We start from the raw sequence: 19,535 nt of genomic DNA, 5'->3' as shown, positions 1-19,535 counted from the left end.
TCTATAAACCAATGAGGCGATGGGAGAGGCAGGACTTGCAGCGCGATCTGCGTCAGAAATAGAAAGGAGTTTTATTTTAGCCCTTGGCATCGCAGACGCTCGTTGGCGCGCGAGAGCAGTGTGGGTGCAATAATTGAATAACATGGATTTCTACATTTATTTTGCGGCGCACGTGACGTGTCCGGTCTGGTCAGCATGTTAGTTCTTGCATTCATTCAATTTCAGGGTGTGTGGCCTTCACCAAGTGAGTTCCTCTTATCTCAGGACTAGCAGCCTGTCCATGAGGTGTACTTGTACATCAAGCTACCTTGCGCTACAGAAACAGGATTTAAGCTCCTGTCCCGACCATTCTGGCTCAAAGAAGGCTTAAGATAGATTTACTGTATCTCAGTATTTAATTTATACAGTATGGGCGTTATTTTAATCCGGTGGGCATAAACATAACATCATGTCAGCATATTACCAGTCAGATAGAAGGGCAATAAAGACAATAGTAGGCACAAAGATAATAGGAGAGAGTGAAAGGGGGTTTCTTGCTTTCATACACAATGTGTGGTCAATGTCATTGTGTAAAATTACCACTGGAGACTAGCAGTAGATTACAGTATGGCTCTAGCTACGGTGCCTTGGGAAAGTATTCAGACCCTTTACTCAGTACTTTTGTTGAAGCGCATTTGGCAGCTATTACAGCCTCAATTCTTCTTGGGTATGACACTGCAAGCTTGGCACACCTGTATTTGGGGAGTTTCTCACATTATTTTCTGCAGATTCTGTCAAGCTCTTTCAGGTTGGATTGGGAGCGTAGCTGCACAGCTATTTCAGGTCTCTCCAGAGATGTTTGATTTGGTTCAAGTCCGCGCTCTGGCTGGGCCACTCAAGGACATTCAGAGACTTGTCCCGAAGCCACTCCTGCGTTGTCTTGGCTGTGTGCTTAGGGTCGGTGTCCTGTTGAAAGGTGAACCTTCGCCACAGTCTGAGGTCCTGAGCGCTCTGGAGTAGGTTTTCATCAAGGATCTCTCTGTTCTTTGCGCCGTTCATCTTTCCCTCGATCCTGACTAGACTCCCAGTCCCTGCCGCTGAAAAACATCCCCACATCAAGATGCTTCCACCACCATGCTTCACCATAGGTATGGTGCCCAGTTTCCTTGAGACATGACGCTTGGCATTCAGGCCAAAGAGTTCAATCTTGTTGTTTCTCAGGGCGTGAGAGTCTTTAGGTGCCTTTTGGCAAACTCCAAGCCGGCTGTCATGTGCCTTTTTACTGAGTGGCATCCGTCTGGCCCACTCTACCATAAAGGCCTAATTGGTGGAGTGCTGCAGAGATGGTTGGCCTTCTGGAAGGTTCTCCCATCCCCACAGAAGAACTCTAGAGCTCTGTCAGAGTGACCATCAGGTTCTTGCTCACCTCCCTGACCAAGGCCCTTCTCCCCTGATTGCTCAGTTTGGCCGGGCAGCCAGCTCTATTAAGAGTCTTGGTGGTTCCGAACCTCTTCCATTTAAGAATGATGGGGATCACTGTGTTCTTGGGGACCTTCAATGCTGCAGAAATGTTTTGGTACCCTTCCCACAGTTCTGTGCCTCACCACAATCCTGTCTTGGAGCTCTACGGACAATTCCTTCGACTTCATGGCTTGGTTTTTTGCTCTGACATGACCTGTCAACTGTGGGACCTTATAGACTGGTGTGTGCCTTTCCAAATCATGTCCAATCAATTGAATTTACCACAGGTGGACTCCAATCAAGTTCTAGAAACATCTCAATGATGATCAATGGACACAGGATGCACCTGAGCTCAATTTCGAGTCTCATAGCAAAGGGACTGAATACTTATGTAAATTAGATATTTCTGTATTTTGTTTTTAATACATTTGCAAAAATTCTACAAACCTGTTTACGCTTTGTCATTTATGGGGTGTAGATTGCAGAGTATTTTTATTTATTGAATACATTTTAGAATAAGGCTGTAACATAACATAATGTGGAAAAAGTCAAGGGTTGTGAATGCTTTCCAAAGGCACTGTAAATAGCACCCATCCTTTTGTTTCCCTACCAAGTTCTATATTTCCATCACCTTCATGAGGGGTGTTACCAAGTGTTTGTCGCTCGCAGCTTGTGATGCTTACTGAAGCGTTAAAAACCACCACCTCTGGCTCTGCACAAGATCTCAGGCGTGCAGATTGCATATCTCTTTGACAAGAAACTGTTGCCCCATCAACCCACAATCTAACCACACCAGACTCCATAGCTGTATTGTCAGTATGTTTACCACAAGATTTTTTCTCTCTTACTGTTAGCATTAGCAAACAGGTCTAATTTTCCTAATACAAACCTGACCTTGATAACTACAGAGTATGCTGAGATGGCATGGCAGCGAACTAGTTGAGGTCAACATAAAGCATCTGAATTTCCAATTGGCGTCACCAGAAAATGCAGAGCAACACAACACAGAGCAATATAGTACAAGTTGGGAACTTTTCATTAGTCATTTCAGTACGGTCTGATCATGTGTTGATCAGAGTGTTGATCAGAGTGTTGTACACCACAGACTACAAAATAAAAAAAATAAAAATGTAATATCAGATGACAAGATGGCGCCGACAGAGATGGTCGCCTCACTTCAGGTCCTTACGAAACTATGCAGTAATTTGTTTTTTATGTTTTATTTCTTACATTGTTAGCCCAGAAAAGCTGAAGTGTTATTACATACAGCCGGAAAGAACAATTGGATATAAAAGCGACGTCAATTTACCAACATTACGACCAACAATACGACTTTCCCGAAGCGGATCCTTTGTTCGGACCTCCACCCTGGACATGGGATCTAATCCCAGAGGCCGACCCAAAACAATGCCGTCGCCGCAGTTCGAGGCAGACGGAGCGGCCTACTGGTCAGACTTAGAAGGCGAGCCCACCATCCACCACTTCCGAGCATATTACTCGCCAATGTCCAATCTCTAGACAACAAGGTGGACGAAATTAGCGCACAAGTTGCATTCCAGAGAGACATCAGAGATTGTAACATTCTCTGTTTCACGGAAACATGGCTCACTTGGGATATGTTGTCAGAGTCGGTACAGCCACCTGGTTTCTTCATGCATCGCACTGACAGAAACAAGCATCTCTCTGGTAAGAAGAAGGGCGGGGGTGTATGCCTTATGATTAACGACTCATGGTGTAATCATAACAACATACAGGAACTCAAGTCCTTTTTTTCACCTGACCTAGAGTTCCTTACAATCAAATGCCGACCGCATTATCACACAAGAGAATTCTCTTCGATTATAGTCACAGCCGTGTATATCCAGCCGTGTATATTGTCATGCTGGAATACCCATCCACGACCCATTTTCAATGCCCTGGCTGAGGGAAGGAGGTTCTCACCCAAGATTTGACGGTACATGGCCCCGTCCATCGTCCCTTTGATCTGGTGAAGTTGTCCTGTCCCCTTAACAGAAAAACACCCCAAAAGCATAATGTTTCCACCTCCATGTTTGACGGTGGAGATGGTGTTCTTGGGGTCATAGGCAGCATTCCTCCTCCTCCAAACACGGCGAGTTGAGTTGTCAAAGAGCTCCGTTTTGGTCTCATCTGACCACAACACTTTCACCAGTTGTCCTCTGAGTCATTCAGATGTTAGTTGGCAAACTTCAAACGGGCATGTATATGTATTCTTGAGCAGGGGGACCTTGCGGGCACTGCAGGATTTCAGTCCTAAACAGCGTAGTGTGTTACCAATTGTTTTCTTGGTGACTATGGTCCCAGCTGCCTTGAGATCATTGACAAGATCCTCCCGTGTAGTTCTGGGCTGATTCCTCACCGTTCTCATGATCATTGCAACTCCACGAGGTGAGGTCTTGCATGGAGCCCCAGGCCGAGGGATATTGACAGTTCTTTTGTGTTTCTTCCATTTGCGAATAATCGCACCAAATGTTGTCACCTTCTCACCAAGCTGCTTGGCGATGGTCCTGTAGCCCATTCCAGCCTTGTGTAGGTCTACAATCTTGTCCCTGACATCCTTGAAGAGCTCTTTGGTCTTGGCCATGGTGGAGAGTTTGGAATCTGATTGATTGATTGCTTCTGTGGACAGGTGTCTTTTTTACAGGTAACAAGCTGCGGTTAGGAGCACTCCCTTTAAGAGTGTGCTCCTAATCTCAGCTCGTTACCTGTATAAAAGACACCTGGGAGCCAGAAATCTTTTTGATTGAGAGGGGGTCAAATACTTATTTCCCGCATTAAAATGCAAATCAATTTATAACATTTTTGAAATGCGTTTTTCTGGATATTTTTGTTGTTATTCTGTCTCTCACTGTTCAAATAAACCTACCATTACAATTATAGACTGATCCTTTCTTTGTCAGTGGGCAAACGTACAAAATCAGCAGGGGATCAAATACTTTTTTCCCCCCACTGTAAACATTGAGTTGTTATTTTACCTGAAATGCACAAGCTCCTCTCGCCAATTAATCCACACATAAAACGGCCAACCGAATCGTTTCTAGTCATCTCTCTTCCTTCCAGACTTTTTCATCTTTGAACTTATATTGTGATTGGCATCTAAACTTTCAATGTATTACCACGACTACTGGCAAAACAGTTCGTCTTTCAATCACCCACGTGAATATAACCAATGAGGAGATGGCACGTGGGTACCTGCTTTTATAAACCAATGAGGAGATGGGAGAGGCGGGACTTGCAGCGCGATCTGCGTCAGAAATAGAAAGGAGTTCTATTTTAGCCCTTGGCATCGCAGACGCTCGTTGGCGCGCGCGAGCAGTGTGCGTGCAATAATTGAATAACGTACTGCCAAATTCTTTAAAATGACGTTGAAGGCGGCTTATGGTCGAGAAATGAACATACATTTTTTTGGCAATAGCTCTGGTGGACATTCCTGCAATCAGCATGCCAATTGCATGCTCCCTCAAAACCTGAGACATCTGTGGCATTGTGTTGTGTGACAAAACTATACATTTTAGAGTGACCTTTTATTGTCTCCAGCACAAGGTGCATCTGTGTAATGATCATGCTGTTTAATCAGCTTCTTGATATGCCACACCTGTCAGGTGGATGGATTATCTTGACAAAGGATAAAATGCTCACTAACAGGGATGTAAACAAATTTGTGCACACATTTTGAGAGAAATAAGCTTTTTGTGCATTTGGAACATTTCTCGTATCTTTGATTTCATCTCATGAAACATGGTACCAACACTTTACATGTTGCGTTTATATTATTCAGCCAAGCTTAATCAGCGTACAATTTGGCAAGCACGAATGACTATCTCATAATTTTAACCATAGCTGTTTATTTTAATGTGTCTAAAAATGTTTCATTGATGGTTAAAGAAATTGACCCAAAGTGACGTTTGTAAGGTTTTTTTGTTGATGTGAACAGTTTGTGAACCCATTTTGACACTGTGCTTGGGCATGAGACCCCAGATTTTTATTGCAGAGTTGTGTCAATGAGGTGGTAGGTTTTCAATTGGCTAACACTTATCAGTGTAACTTTAACATTTGTAACAAGCACGGTAACAAGCATTCGTTGTTACACCCCTGTAATTTCAGACTGCAATTACCACCAGTTACATGTTATTACAGTGTAACTATGAATTGTTACAATTAATTACAATACTTGTTACAGTGTAATTACTTTTGCAATCATATCACACAAAGGATGACTTGAAAATTGACCTGACATGTTGACCATGTTGCTCTGCAAAGACTCCAGTAGGTGGCAGCATGACCTTTAGCACAAATTTCTATCATTCTGGGTGAGTTTTATTTTTTTCAGGTCTCAAATGTCACTACAGTGAAATGCCTTTCTTGCAAACTCAAAACCCAACAATGCAATAATCAATAACAATGTATTACTAGAAAAAAAGCACATGAGAAATAAGAATAAAAAATATGAAATACACAATAAAGTAAGTAAGTAATGTTTTAAGAAGTCTGTTCCAATACCATATGTACGATGTGCAGGGATACTGGAGTGATAGAGGTAGATATGTATAGGGGTAAGGTGACTAGGCAACAGGATATAAGATAAAAAGAGTAGCAGCAGCTTGTATGTGATTGGGTGTGCGGGTGTGTAGAGTCAGTATAAATGTATGTGCATATTATGTGTGATCGAAAAAATGACGGAGTGTGTGTGTGTGTGTGTGTGTGTGTTGGAGTGACAGTGTGTGTGAGTGTGTAGGGCCCTGTGAGCGTGCATAGAGACAGTGCAAATACTGAAATAAAAGGTCAATAAAGATACGGGGTAAACTCAGTCCATGTACTGTAGCTATTTTGTTAGCTATATATCAGTCGTATTACTGGGGATAGAAGCTGTTCCTGAGCCTGTTGGTGTCAGACTTGATGCACCGGTACATCTTGCCATGCAGCAGCAGAGTAATGGCTTGGGTGGTTGGGGTCTTTGTCGATATTCCGGGCCTTCTTTTCACATCCCCTAATATATTTCAGCGACTGTCTGCATCTTGAGAGCTTTTTATTGTGTAGGCTAGATAAAGAAGGCCCTATTCACCTTCATCTGATTGCCAGCAGACATTAGCCCCGTTGATACCTAGTGCTAACATGAGTCATTTGTCCTGATCTTGTCTACATTCTGATTATGCCCACATTTCCTGAAATATCTCAACACATGTCTCTGATCTGCTGTTGCATCTACACATGGTAGTAAACTGTGTCTCTTATCCGTCCACTTTGTCTGCATTGTGACCATATTTTCTGGTCCGTCCCTTTATTCAAATAATTTCACAGCTATTCTTTCAAAATATTATTTCTTTATTGTTAAACACATATTTGTCACGGCTTCCGCCGAAGTCGGTTCCTCTCCTTGTTTGGGCGACATTCGGTGGTCGACGTCACCGGTTTTCTAGCCATCGCCGATCCACCTTTCATTTTCCATTTGTCTTGTTTTCCCACTCACCTGGTTTACATTCCCTCATTACTTGACGTGTATATAACCCTCTTTTCCCCCCATGTCTGTGTGTGGAATTGTTTGTTGTGAAGTGTATGTGCACTTCAGACTGGTTTGCGACGGGTTATTTCAACCCATATTTTGTTGTTCTGGGTGATTTTGCCTCATTAAACTGCTCTGGTTATTACCCAGTTCTGCTCTCCTGCGCCTGACTTCCCTGCAGCCAGTTACGCACCTCTTACAATATTGATGTAATCACTCACCTATCAATGATTTTATAGGGCGGAATAATTATCATTTAAAATGGTTTCCCTGTCCAGATCTGTCTACACTGCTTGTTGCTTCCTGACGACCTACCCACCGAGCCATAAGACTCCTGAACAGGAATGGCTACTTGGACTATTTGCATTGTGTGCCCCCAACCCCTCTTTTACGCTGCTGCTACTCTCTGTTTATCATATATGCATAGTCCCTTTAACTATACATTCATGTACATACTACCTCAATTGGCCCGACCAACCAGTGCTGCCGCACATTGGCTAGCCGGGCTATCTGCATTGTGTCCCACCACCTGCCAACCTCTCTTTTACGCTACTGCTACTCTCTGTTCATCATATATGCATAGTCACTTTAACCATATCTACATGTACATACTACCTCAATCGGCCTGACTAACCGGTGTATATAGCCTCGCTACTGTATATAGCCTCGCTACTGTATATAGCCTCGCTACTGTTATAGCCTCGCTACTGTATATAGCCTCGCTACTGTATATAGCCTCGCTACTGTATATAGCCTCGCTACTGTTTTAGCCTCGCTACTGTATGTAGCCTCGCTACTGTATGTAGCCTCGCTACTGTATATAGCCTCGCTACTGTATATAGCCTCGCTACTGTTATTTTTCACTGTCTTTTTACTGTTGTTTTATTTCTTTACTTACCTATTGTTCACCTAATACATTTTTTACACTATTGGTTAGAGCCTGTAAATAAGCATTTCACTGTAAGGTCTACCTACACCTGTTGTATTCGGCACACGTGACAAATACACTTTGATTTGATTTGATCCCCTGAACGCAGCTCACTCTCCAGATCCCAATCACCTGAATTCTGATCACCTGTTCACACACCTGTATGTCATTTACACACACTATTTAATTCAGTTCATTGCACCCCATCATTGTGAGGTATTGTTTATTTTTGTACACATTCTATTAGGAGTACTGTTAATTTCCATATTAGTCCTCCCGTGTACCGTAGTTTTTTTGCATATTCCCTGCCTGTACTTTTGCCTATCAGTTTTCCTGTCATCAACCTCTTGCCTGATCTCCCGGACTACGTTATTAGCCTTTTCCCTGGCTGAACTGTTGCCTTTTTGGATTCCCTGTGTATGACCTTCTGCCTGCCCCTGGATCCAGCTACCTGCCTCCTCCTGTGTATGACCTTCTGCCTGCCCCTGGATCCAGCTACCTGCCTCCTCCTGTGTATGACCTTCTGCCTGCCCCTGGACCCAGCTACCTGCCTCCTCCTGTGTATGACCTTCTGCCTGCCCCTGGATTCCCAGCTACCTGCCTCCTCCTGTGTATGACCTTCTGCCTGCCCCTGGACCCAGCTACCTGCCTCCTCATGTGGTCCTTTTCTAAATAAACACCTACTGCGCCCTGCGCTTGAAACCAGCACTGTCTCCCATCATACTCAATACAGATAGCTTGCCATCGTCCATGTAAGATGCTGGGGAAAGGAAATTGAAAGTTTACGCCATAGCACATACAGTATTCATATTTGGTAGTTGAGCAGTGCCGTTATCACATTGTACATGCCGGATTATTGCGCTGGACTTTGTAGAGACATGTCATAATGAAAGTAATTTCAGCAGCAAATCGAAACTTAACGGAAAACAGAGAGCAAGCTTTCAGTTTCATTTCTCTCTTCTTTTTGTATCTCTAGCAACAGAGGTATTGATGTCAGTTGTCCAAATGCAGAGCCAATCAACAATCAGCTGTGATGATTGACAGCCCAGTCATTGTAGATAGCATATATAAAGCCCAGTGAGTAGACACAATCTCAACAGACAGGCATACGTTTCGAAAAGCTACAGCTAAACTGTCCGTTTCGGAAAGCTACTACTTCCTCTGCTCAGAAGCAATGGATCTTCAGGAATGGGCCAGCATTCTCCAGAACACGATTGAGGAGCATGACATAGAGGACACCTGGAGCATTGAATTTGATAACACCATCATTCCTGATTGCCCAGCGAGAGGTTGGCAGAAGTACATCAGTGGGGCATTTGCAAGGTAGGCTCTTTGAATAAAGTGTAAATAGGCGTATATCAATTCAGAACATAGAAATGTGTTTACAAATGTACATTAATCGTTGTAGGTGGACCAAAATGCAGCGGGTATATTTATCATCTTCTTACTTTATTTAAGAAAAACCACTTCAACAAAACAAACGCCGAAAACAGTCCCGTAAGGTGCACAGACTATACAGGAGACAACCACCCACAAACACAAGAGAAAACTAACCCACTTAAATATGGCCTCCAATTAGAGGCAACGACAACCAGCTGGCTCTAATTGGAGGTCGGTCCAAAACCCCAACATAGAAATATAAAAACTAGATAAACACATAGAAATAGAAAATATAGAACATAAACCAAAAACCCAGAAACACACAAACCAAACACCCCCTGCCACGCCCTGACCAAACTACAATAACAAATAACCCCTTTTACTGTTCAGGACGTGACAATTAAACCTGATTAAATGTTAAATTACTGTATTGAAACGGATAGGGACTTAATAGATTACATTCAGAATTAAGACATGAAATATACTTATTACTGAAATTAGATATTTACATACAGTTGAAGTTGGAAGTTTACATACACTTAGGTTAGAGTCATTCACTCGTTTTTCAACCACTCCACAAATTTCTAGTTAACAAACTATAGTTTTGGCAAATCGGTTAGGACATCTACTTTGTGCATGACACAAGTAATTTTTCCAACATTTGTTTACAGACAGATCATTTCACTTATAACTCACTGTATCACAATTCCAGTAGGTCAGAAGTGTACATACACTAAGTTGACTGTGCCTTTAAACAGTTTGGAAAATTCCAGAAAATGTCATCGCTTTAGAAGCCTTTGATAGGCTAATTGACATAATTTGAGTCAATTGGAGGTGTACCTGTGGATGTATTTCAAGGCCGACCTTCAAACTCAATGCCTCTTTGCTTGACATCATGGAAAAATCTAAAGAAATCAGCCAAGACCTCAGAAAAACAATTGTAAACCTCCACAAGTCTGGATCATCCTCAGGAGCCAAATGCCCAAAGGTACCACATTCATCTATACAAACAATAGTACGCAAGTATAAACACCATGGGACCACGCAGCTATCATACCGCTCAGGAAGGAGACACGTTCTGTCTCCTAGAGATGAACGTACTTTGGTGCGAAAAGTGCAAATCAATCCCAGAACAACAGCAAAGGACCTTGTGAAGATGCTGGAGGAAACAGGTACAAAAGTATCTATATCCACAGTAAAACTAGTTTTATATCGACATAACCTGAAAGGCCGCTCAGCAAGGAAGAAGCCACTGCTCCAAAACAGCCATAAAAAAGCCAGACTACGGTTTGCAACTGCACATGGGGACAAAGATTGTACTTTTTGGAGAAATGTCCTCTGGTCTGATGAAACAAAAATAGAACTGTTTGGCCATAATGACCATCGTTATGTTTGGAGGATAAGGGTGAGGCTTGCAAGCCAAAGAACACCATCCCAACCATGAAGCATGGGGGTGGCAGCATCATGTTGTGGGAGTGCTTTGCTGCAGGAGGGACTGGTGCACTTCACAAAATAGATGGCATCACGAGGGAGGAAAATGATGTGGATATATTGAAGCAACATCTCAAGACATCCGTCAGGAAGTTAAAGCTTGGTCACAAATGGGTCTTCCAAATGGACAATGACCCCAAGCATACTTCCAAAGTTGTGGCAAAATGGCTTAAGTACAACAAAATGGCTTAACCTTTCCGGCGCAGGCATTCCGCTAGCGACCCACCTCGACAACATCTTGTGAAATTGCAGAGCGCCAAATTCAAAATACAGAAATAGTCATAATAAACATTCATAAAAAATACAAGTGTTATACATCGGCTTAAAGATGAACTTCTTGTTATTCCAGCCGTTTTGTCAGATTTCAAAAAGGCTTTACGGCAAAAGCATACCATGCGATTATCTGAGGATAGCGCCCCGCTTACAAAAGCATACAAACATTTTACAACCAAGTAAAGGAATTACAGAAGTCAGAAATAGCGATAAAATTAATCACCTACCTTTGAAGATCTTCATATGGTTGCAGTCACAAGAGCTACACAATAAATGTTCATTTTGTTTGATAAAGTCCCTCTTTATATCCCAAAAACTCAGTTTTGTTGGCGCGTTTTCAGTAATCCACTGGCTCAAAGGCGGTCAAAACATGCAGATGAATACATCCTAATTGTCACGTTCTGACCAGTAAAGGGGTTATTTGTTATTGTAGTTTGGTCAGGATGTGGCAGAGGGTGTTTGTTTAGAGTGTTTCGGGGTTTGTTGGGCTATGTTCTTGTTAGTTTATTTCTATGTTAGTCTAGTCTTTCTATTTCTATGTTTAGTTTATGGGGTTGACCTTCAATTGGAAGCAGCTGCTCCTCGTTGCTTCTAATTGAAGGTCTTATTTAAGAGGGGTGTTTTTTCTATGGGATTTGTGGGTAGTTATTTCCTGTTTAGTGTATGTTGCACCTGACGGGACTGTTTAGTGTCGTTCGTTTGTTTTGTATACGTGATTTGTTTTCCTTCTTCACATAAAAAAAAGAAGATGCGTATACACGTTCCCGCTGCATTTTGGTCTGATCATTACGACACCCGTTACACTAATAGTACCGGTAAAGTTTGTCGAAACATGTCAAACGATGTTTATAATTAATCCTCAGGTTGTCAATTGTCTAAATAATCGATAATATTTCAACCGGACAATAGCGTATTCAATAGAAAGGAAAAACAACGAAGGGCGCGCACTTGGTCACGCGCAAAACCAGCACTGCATGATTCTACAGTCCACTGAGAGAAAGGTCTCATTCGTCTTTATTTTTCAGAAAACAAGCCTGAAACAATGTCTAAAGACTGTTGACATCTAGTGGAAGCCATAGGAACTGCAATCTGGGTCGTAACCCATTAGATACCCTATAGGCATTCAATTGAAAATACCCACATCAAAAAAATCCCACTTCCTGGATGGATTTTCCTCAGGTTTTTGCCTGCCGTATCAGTTCTGTTATACTCACAGACATTATTTTAACAGTTGGAAATGTTAGTGTTTTCTATCTGAATCTATATGCATATCCTAGCTTCTGGGCCTGAGTAACAGGCAGTTTACTTTGGGCACGCTTCTCATCCAGACATCGAAATACTGCCCCCAAGCCATATTAAGGACAACAAAGTCAAGGTATTGGAGTGGCCATCACAAAGCCTGACCTCAATCCTATAGAACATTTGTGGGCAGAACTGAAAAAGTGTGTGCGAGCAAGGAGGCCTTCAAACCTGACAGTTACACCAGCTCTGTCAGGAGGAATGGGCCAAAATTCACCCAACTTATTGTGGGAAGGTTGTGGAAGGCTACCAGAAACGTTTGACCCAAGTTAAACAATTTAAAGGCAATGCTAACAAATACTAATTGAGTGTATGTAAACTTCTGACCCACTAGGAATGTGATGAAAGAAATAAAAGCTGAAATAAATCATTCTCTCTACTATTATTCTGACATTTCACATTCTTAAAATAAAGACCTAAGACTTGGAATTTTTACAAGGATTAAATGTCAGGAATTGTGAAAAACTGAGTTTAAATGTATTTGGCTAAGGTGTATGTAAACTTCCGACTTCAAATGTATCACTTATCTCTCCCTGCAGGTTCATGTGTTCAAAGTGTAGAAGGACCTGGCCTTCGAAAAGAGTTCTGGTGGTGTTTCACATGCGTCTGTTGGAAGACAAGGGGATGGTTAAAGTGAAACGCTACAGACAGGAGTGCAAGAAGTGTGTACAGAGTACAATGGAGGAGCCTCATTTTAAGACAGACAACATTGAGGTGCTGCTGGGGAAGCTTGTCGAGAAGATCCTCGTCAAGTGCTACAATAAGGACGCAGGTGAAAAGAATATCCCATTCCATTTGGATGGGAGGAGTGATGGACCCCATGAGGCTGCCCATTGTGAAGCCTGTAAACATGGCATCTGCAGACAGGTGACCACAAAAGAAACATAGAAGGGAAAATATGGAAACATCTGGGAAATGTTTAATTCCTATATGTATTGTATAATCAATGAACAATTTTGAGGAGAGTTGGATGTGGAACTGGATATAATAATGTAGAGAGAATTTGATTTCCTGAAAGCTATATCCTCTGAATCAAGATGTGGGGAAAAAAGAAGCCAGTAACTGAATTGTCCACCATTTAATCCAGACAAAATGTACTTGTTTTTTTTATACAAAAGTTGATATTTGATTGAGAAAGTAGTTTCCGATCTGCATTAAAATCTCTTACTCTTAAAAAGAGTTCAAGGAATTTCTTCTCAACAGATGTCCTCACCTGACATGGGATATGATTTGTACATCACCTTTTATGGTGCTACAACTCCAGCTAATACAATGCAAATGCATACAAGCAAGGCAACATTGCTTTAGAAACCCATTTGCATCGATTACAAATATTTGTGGGACTGCAAAACGTGACAATTTTTAAAAATAATATTCAGTGTGTGTGTGTGTGTGTGTGTGTGTGTGTGTGTGTGTGTGTGTGTGTGTGTGTGTGTTCTTCTCTTTGCATATGGCGTCAGCAGGGAGTAAAACACCCTTTTATGATGTTTAACTTTGAGTCAAATGTCCTGACCTGCTATAAAACTGCTTTAAAAATCTAATTTCACTGTTGTCGAGTTACTTCATCAGAAAAACACATAGAAACAATGACTACGTACAACCAGGGGTTAAATTGGACCAGGTCCCACCCGGTCCGAGACCCTGTACCTATGATCCAAATGAGTGCCAGGCGGAGCTGAGATCCGGTACCTTTCGTTAGCCTATTTGAATTATGTAATTTAAAAAAAATGGTTATCCACGTTTTAAATTTTCCACAGTCAACAACATGAGTGGGAGTGGGAAAAAAGGTGCTTGTGGTTGTGCATTGATAAGCATTACTAATAACAGTACTAGAAGAAACCATGAACAGGATACAGTACGACAAGAAGCAGAGCCCTGCCTAACCAGAGTACAGGAGGTCTCTAATGTAAACTGGATCTCTTTCCTCCATTGGAAAAGCCTATAAGACTGTCCCACTTTAGCTACTCCATGCTGTCCTACTCCAGCTAGCTGTGGTTGGTGAAATGAGACAACAAATTACAGAATTACAACATTTTAACATAATATTGGCAACTTTTTATGTATTTTAATGCACAAGTACAAGGTACGCAGATTTATATCACAGTTTGGCACTGTGCGTTATTTATGACAGTTTTATAATCTTAACATCAAAACAGAAGAAAAACGATGTCACTGATATTATTGTGTGCTTCACGGGGTGAGCTTCTTGTTTGAAGCTTGCTTTGCCCGCCTCTCTGATGTCACAGTCTTATAGGCTTTTCCAATGGAGGGAAGACATGTAATCAATAGCGTTTTTTAACCGTGGGTTTGAGCCCACCTTGCATCAAGCTTTTTTTGTTGTTGAGGAAAAAAACAATTCAATTTTGGTCATTGATGCTCGATTCAAAACGCATGTGACGAAGTGGATTATTATAATAATGTATAAACTGTAAAACATTGTAGTCCTGCATGTAAGTGTAGCCTTCATAAGAATATACTAATGACAGCCAACTGTCTTCCTGAGGAGTATGTATTCTTTTTTTAGTTTTGCTCAATCTGATTGGGTGGGCCTGGCAGGGCCTGGCTCCCCAGTAAGTGTGCCCTAGACCCCACAGTCCCACCCATGCCTACCAGAGGAGGCTGGTGGGAGAAGCTATGAGGACATGCCTATTGTAATGGCTAGAATGAAATAAATGGAATGGAGTCAAAAGTGGTTTCCAGACATGTCGCCCACCAGCCTCCTCTGATGCCTTCGCCCCTGGTACCGGTACCTATTTTACTACACACTAACACAATAAATATACATCTACATTTCAAATCCACTTTTGAGTCAACTGTAAATATATAACATTATTCATGAACAAAACACTGTGGATATGACTTTTGTACTTAAAGTAATATAACTTTTCCCGAAGACGACAGAAAAAGAGTTCCTACTTCTCCTAGTGCATCAAATTGATTTGAGCACGGCATAAATGCTCGCTCCCCTATTCCCCAGGATTCAGGCATGCATAATAACAAATCAACATGCTATATTAATATATGAACCTAGTGAAATTCACAAAATATTTGAATAACTGTTACATTTACCCCTCCTGAATTTCACCAACCAAAAATAATCTACCAGGCTCAAGGCATCATTCTGAACTCAGCTCAAAGCTACCCATAGGGTTCAGGGCAAGTGATGGTTGATCAGGCCTTCAACTGCCCCAAGATGCATAGGGCCTCTTACACTATATCTTCCTTCTTAGCAGTTTAAGAAACAAACAAACATTTTTTACTAAGTCTCTGTATTATTTCAGCACTATGTTAAACTTGCACCTTCTGGGGGATTGAATTAGTCTCTTGTTTTAGTCTCACTGGTTTATCTACCCTCCACGACGTTGCGCAATCATCTGCCACTGGGCTGCTTTCATCAGGTGCATTACATTAGACTGGGCTAGGGGCCATGGTGACTAATAGTGGTGCTGGCCTTAGATCAGTGATCAGGGGACAGTTTGAACGAATCAGCTTCAGGATTTCAGAGGTGCTTCCGAAGTCATTTTCCTCAGGGAGGTTCTTCTGGTTCTGTCTATCAGGATCTCAGAGGTACTTCCGAAGTCATTTTCCTCAGGGAGGTTCTTCTGGTTCTGTCTATCAGGATCTCAGAGGTACTTCCGAAGTCATTTTCCTCAGGGAGGTTCTTCTGGTTCTGTCTATCAGGATCTCAGAGGTACTTCCGAAGTCATTTTCCTCAGGGAGGTTCTTCTGGTTCTGTCTATCAGGATTTCAGAGGTACTTCCGAAGTCATTTTCCTCAGGGAGGTTCTTCTGGTTCTGTCTATCAGGATTTCAGAGGTGCTTTCCAAGTCATTTTCCTCAGGGAGGTTGTTCTGGTTCTGTCTATCAGGATTTCAGAGGTGCTTTCCAAGTCATTTTCCTCAGGGAGGTTGTTCTGGTTCTGTCTATCAGGATTTCAGAGGTGCTTTCCAAGTCATTTTCCTCAGGGAGGTTCTTCTGGTTCTGTCTTTCCATCCGATGTCCAGAGCTCAGAGCAATTGCTTGAATCCTCTGCCATCCAAAATGCACTTTCCTCCCCAGAGTCCTCCATGTCTTTCCTGTCCAGTCCATCGCCGGAGTGCGTGGCCTCTCCTGCATCTACATTGATCGAAGGTCCTGCAGCATCACTGTCATTGAAGTGCTCTGAATCACATTTACATTTACATTTAAGTCATTTAGCAGACGCTCTTATCCAGAGCGACTTACAAAATGGTGCATTCACCTTATGATATCCAGTGGAACAACCACTTTACAATAGTGCATCTAAATCTTTTAAGGGGGGGGGGGTTAGAAGGATTACTTTATCCTATCCTAGGTATTCCTTAAAGAGGTGGGGTTTCAGGTGTCTCCGGAAGGTGGTGATTGACTCCGCTGTCCTGGCGTCGTGAGGGAGCTTGTTCCACCATTGGGGTGCCAGAGCAGCGAACAGTTTTGACTGGGCTGAGCGGGAACTGTGCTTCCTCAGAGGTAGGGGGGCCAGCAGGCCAGTGGTGGATGAACGCAGTGCCCTTGTTTGGGTGTAGGGCCTGATCAGAGCCTGAAGGTATGGAGGTGCCGTTCCCTTCACAGCTCCGTAGGCAATCACCATGGTCTTGTAGCGGATGCGAGCTTCAACTGGAAGCCAGTGGAGAGAGCGGAGGAGCGGGGTGACGTGAGAGAACTTGGGAAGGTTGAACATACATATATAATCACCATAGCAGCACCCACCTGTAGTACGCGGTCCAGCAGGTATATCTCTCTGGTCACCCCCATAGCCAATTACGCCTTTGGCCGTCTCTCCTTCCACTTCTCTGCTGCCAATGACTGGAACGAAATACAAAAATCTCTGAAACTGGAAACACTTATCTCCCTCACTAGCTTTAAGCACCAGCTGTCAGAGCAGCTCACAGATCACTGCTCCTGTACATAGTCCATCTATAATTTAGCCCAAACAACTACCTCTTCCCCTACTGTATTTATTTATTTATTTATTTATTTTGCTCCTTTGCACCCCATTATTTCTATTTCTACTTTCTTCCACTACAAATCTACCATTCCAGTGTTTTACTTGCTATATTGTATTTACTTTGCCACCATGGCGTTTTTTGCCTTTACCTCCCTTATCTCACCTCATTTGCTCACATTGTATATAGACTTATTTTTCTACTGTATTATTGACTGTATGTTTGTTTTTACTCCATGTGAAACTCTGTGTTGTTGTATGTGTCGAACTGCTTTGCTTTATCTTGGCCAGGTCGCAATTGTAAATGAGAACTTGTTCTCAACTAGTCTACCTGGTTAAATAAAGGTGAAATAAAAAATAAATAAAAATGTAAAAATCATCGATTTCAAATGGAAAGAAGTTGACCTGCAACAATAGATTTCTGTGAACCACCTTTTCTCTGCCGTCGCGGTCTTGGATTCTGTACGTGTGAGTTTGTGGATTGACTGAAGTCACTGTGAAAACCTTGGGATTATGCTTGTCAGCCAACTTGCAGTGGCCCCTTTCGCCCTTGTTGGCAATTAGGACACGATTCCCCCTTTTGTCATACTTTCAACCTTGTTGTCTCTGTTGCTTGTCTTTGGGAAAAACTCATAACTTCCTTTAGCCCAGTGAGCAAAGTCTTGACATACTTGTTGTAATCCACAACACTGGAGTCGTCCACGACATTGTGGAACATCACATCCACTGGTAGCTGAGGGACCCTACCAAACATGAGAAAGAATGGAGCATAGCCCGTAGTCTCGTGAACAGTGGCGTTGTAGGCGAATGTCAAATGACTGGATTTGATCATGCCAATGTATTTTGGTTTTCAGGGGTAGACTACTGAGCATGCTGACTAAAGTCCTGTTGAAGTGTTCAGTCTCTCCATTCGTCATTGAGTGATACGCCGTGGTTCTTGGCTTTTGGACACCGGCGAGCTTAAGCAGTTCTGCTATTAGCTCGCTCTCTAAATTTTCACCCTGACCAGCATGGATCCTTGCAGCAAATCCTTAGACACAGAAGACATGATCCCACAGTTTACGAGCTACTTGCTTGGCTGTCTGGTTTCTGCATGGCCATGCCTGGGAAAGTTTAGTGACGTGGTCAGTCACCTACTAGAACTTCAATTGAGTTCTTATTAGTGTCTTCCTTTGTCCAAAAATCCAAACATACCAACTACATGGGAGAGCAATTTTTGATGCTCTCTAACGGGGCTCTAGCAGCTGGCTCTGGAGTCTTTGCTAGAACACATCTCTGGCAGCAGCGTACATACTCCTTGATGTCTCCCTCCAGTGCAGGCCAGAAAAACGTCTGTCTGGCCAGTGCTAGAGTTCTAGCTTGGCCTTGATGTCCTGCAAGGTCGTGAATGCCAGTCATTACTTTGAGTCTCAACACCTCTAGTAAGACGTACTGGAACGTTCTCTGGTTTGTGTGACTCTCCTTAATGACATGATACAGAACTCCGTCTTTTAGGATCAAGCGCTCCCACAGCTTGATCAGCAACAACACTTTAGAAGAAACAGCATATCGGTGTTGTCTAGTGGGCCGTTTCTTTTTGAAGATGAAAGGGATAACCTTGGAAATAACAGAGTCCTGCAGCTGGAGATCTCAATGTTCTTCACGCGATAGTTCAGGCAAAGTGTCAATACCAGGAGAAAACAGCTGTTGGAACTGGAACTGTGTACGAAATGTTTGATGTATTATAATAATTGTTTGATGTATTATAACAATTGATTATGCTTATCCTCTATGGGACCGGCGGGACGAATTCGTCCCACCTACGTAACAGCCACTGCCATCCTGTGGCGCGATTTTCAAAATCTTCAAAATCATATTACTTCAATTTCTCAAACATATGACTATTTTACAGCCATTTAAAGATAAGACTCTCGTTAATCTAACCACACTGTCCGATTTCAAAAAGGCTTTACAACGAAAGCAAAACATTAGATTATGTCAGCAGAGTACCAAGCCAGAAATAATCAGACACCCATTTTTCAAGCCAGCATATAATGTCACCAAAACCCAGAAGACAGCTAAATGCAGCACTCACCTTTGATGATCTTCATCAGATGACAACCCTAGGACATTATGTTATACAATACATGCATGTTTTGTTCAATCAAGTTCATATTTATATCAAAAACCAGCTTTTTACATTAGCATGTGACGTTCAGAACTAGCATACCCCCGCAAACTTACGGGGAATTCGCTAACATTTTACTA

At 42.4% G+C, this 19,535-nt stretch overlaps 1 protein-coding gene across 1 annotated transcript; it reads left to right on the top strand.

The window, feature by feature from the left end:
* The first annotated feature begins 9,005 nt into the window (after positions 1 to 9,005).
* On the top strand, positions 9,006 to 13,860 carry rtp3 (Receptor-transporting protein 3). The gene is given in 2 exon segments (NM_001141116.2): positions 9,006 to 9,209; positions 12,869 to 13,860. Coding segments are annotated over 2 exon segments (498 nt in total). The 5' UTR covers positions 9,006 to 9,060; the 3' UTR covers positions 13,218 to 13,860.
* Positions 13,861 to 19,535: the final 5,675 nt, after the last annotated feature.

Source organism: Salmo salar, chromosome ssa16 (assembly GCF_905237065.1).
Source record: "Salmo salar chromosome ssa16, Ssal_v3.1, whole genome shotgun sequence".
NCBI classification, from domain to species: Eukaryota; Metazoa; Chordata; class Actinopteri; order Salmoniformes; family Salmonidae; genus Salmo; species Salmo salar.
This window is presented reverse-complemented; position numbering and strand designations above follow the sequence as displayed.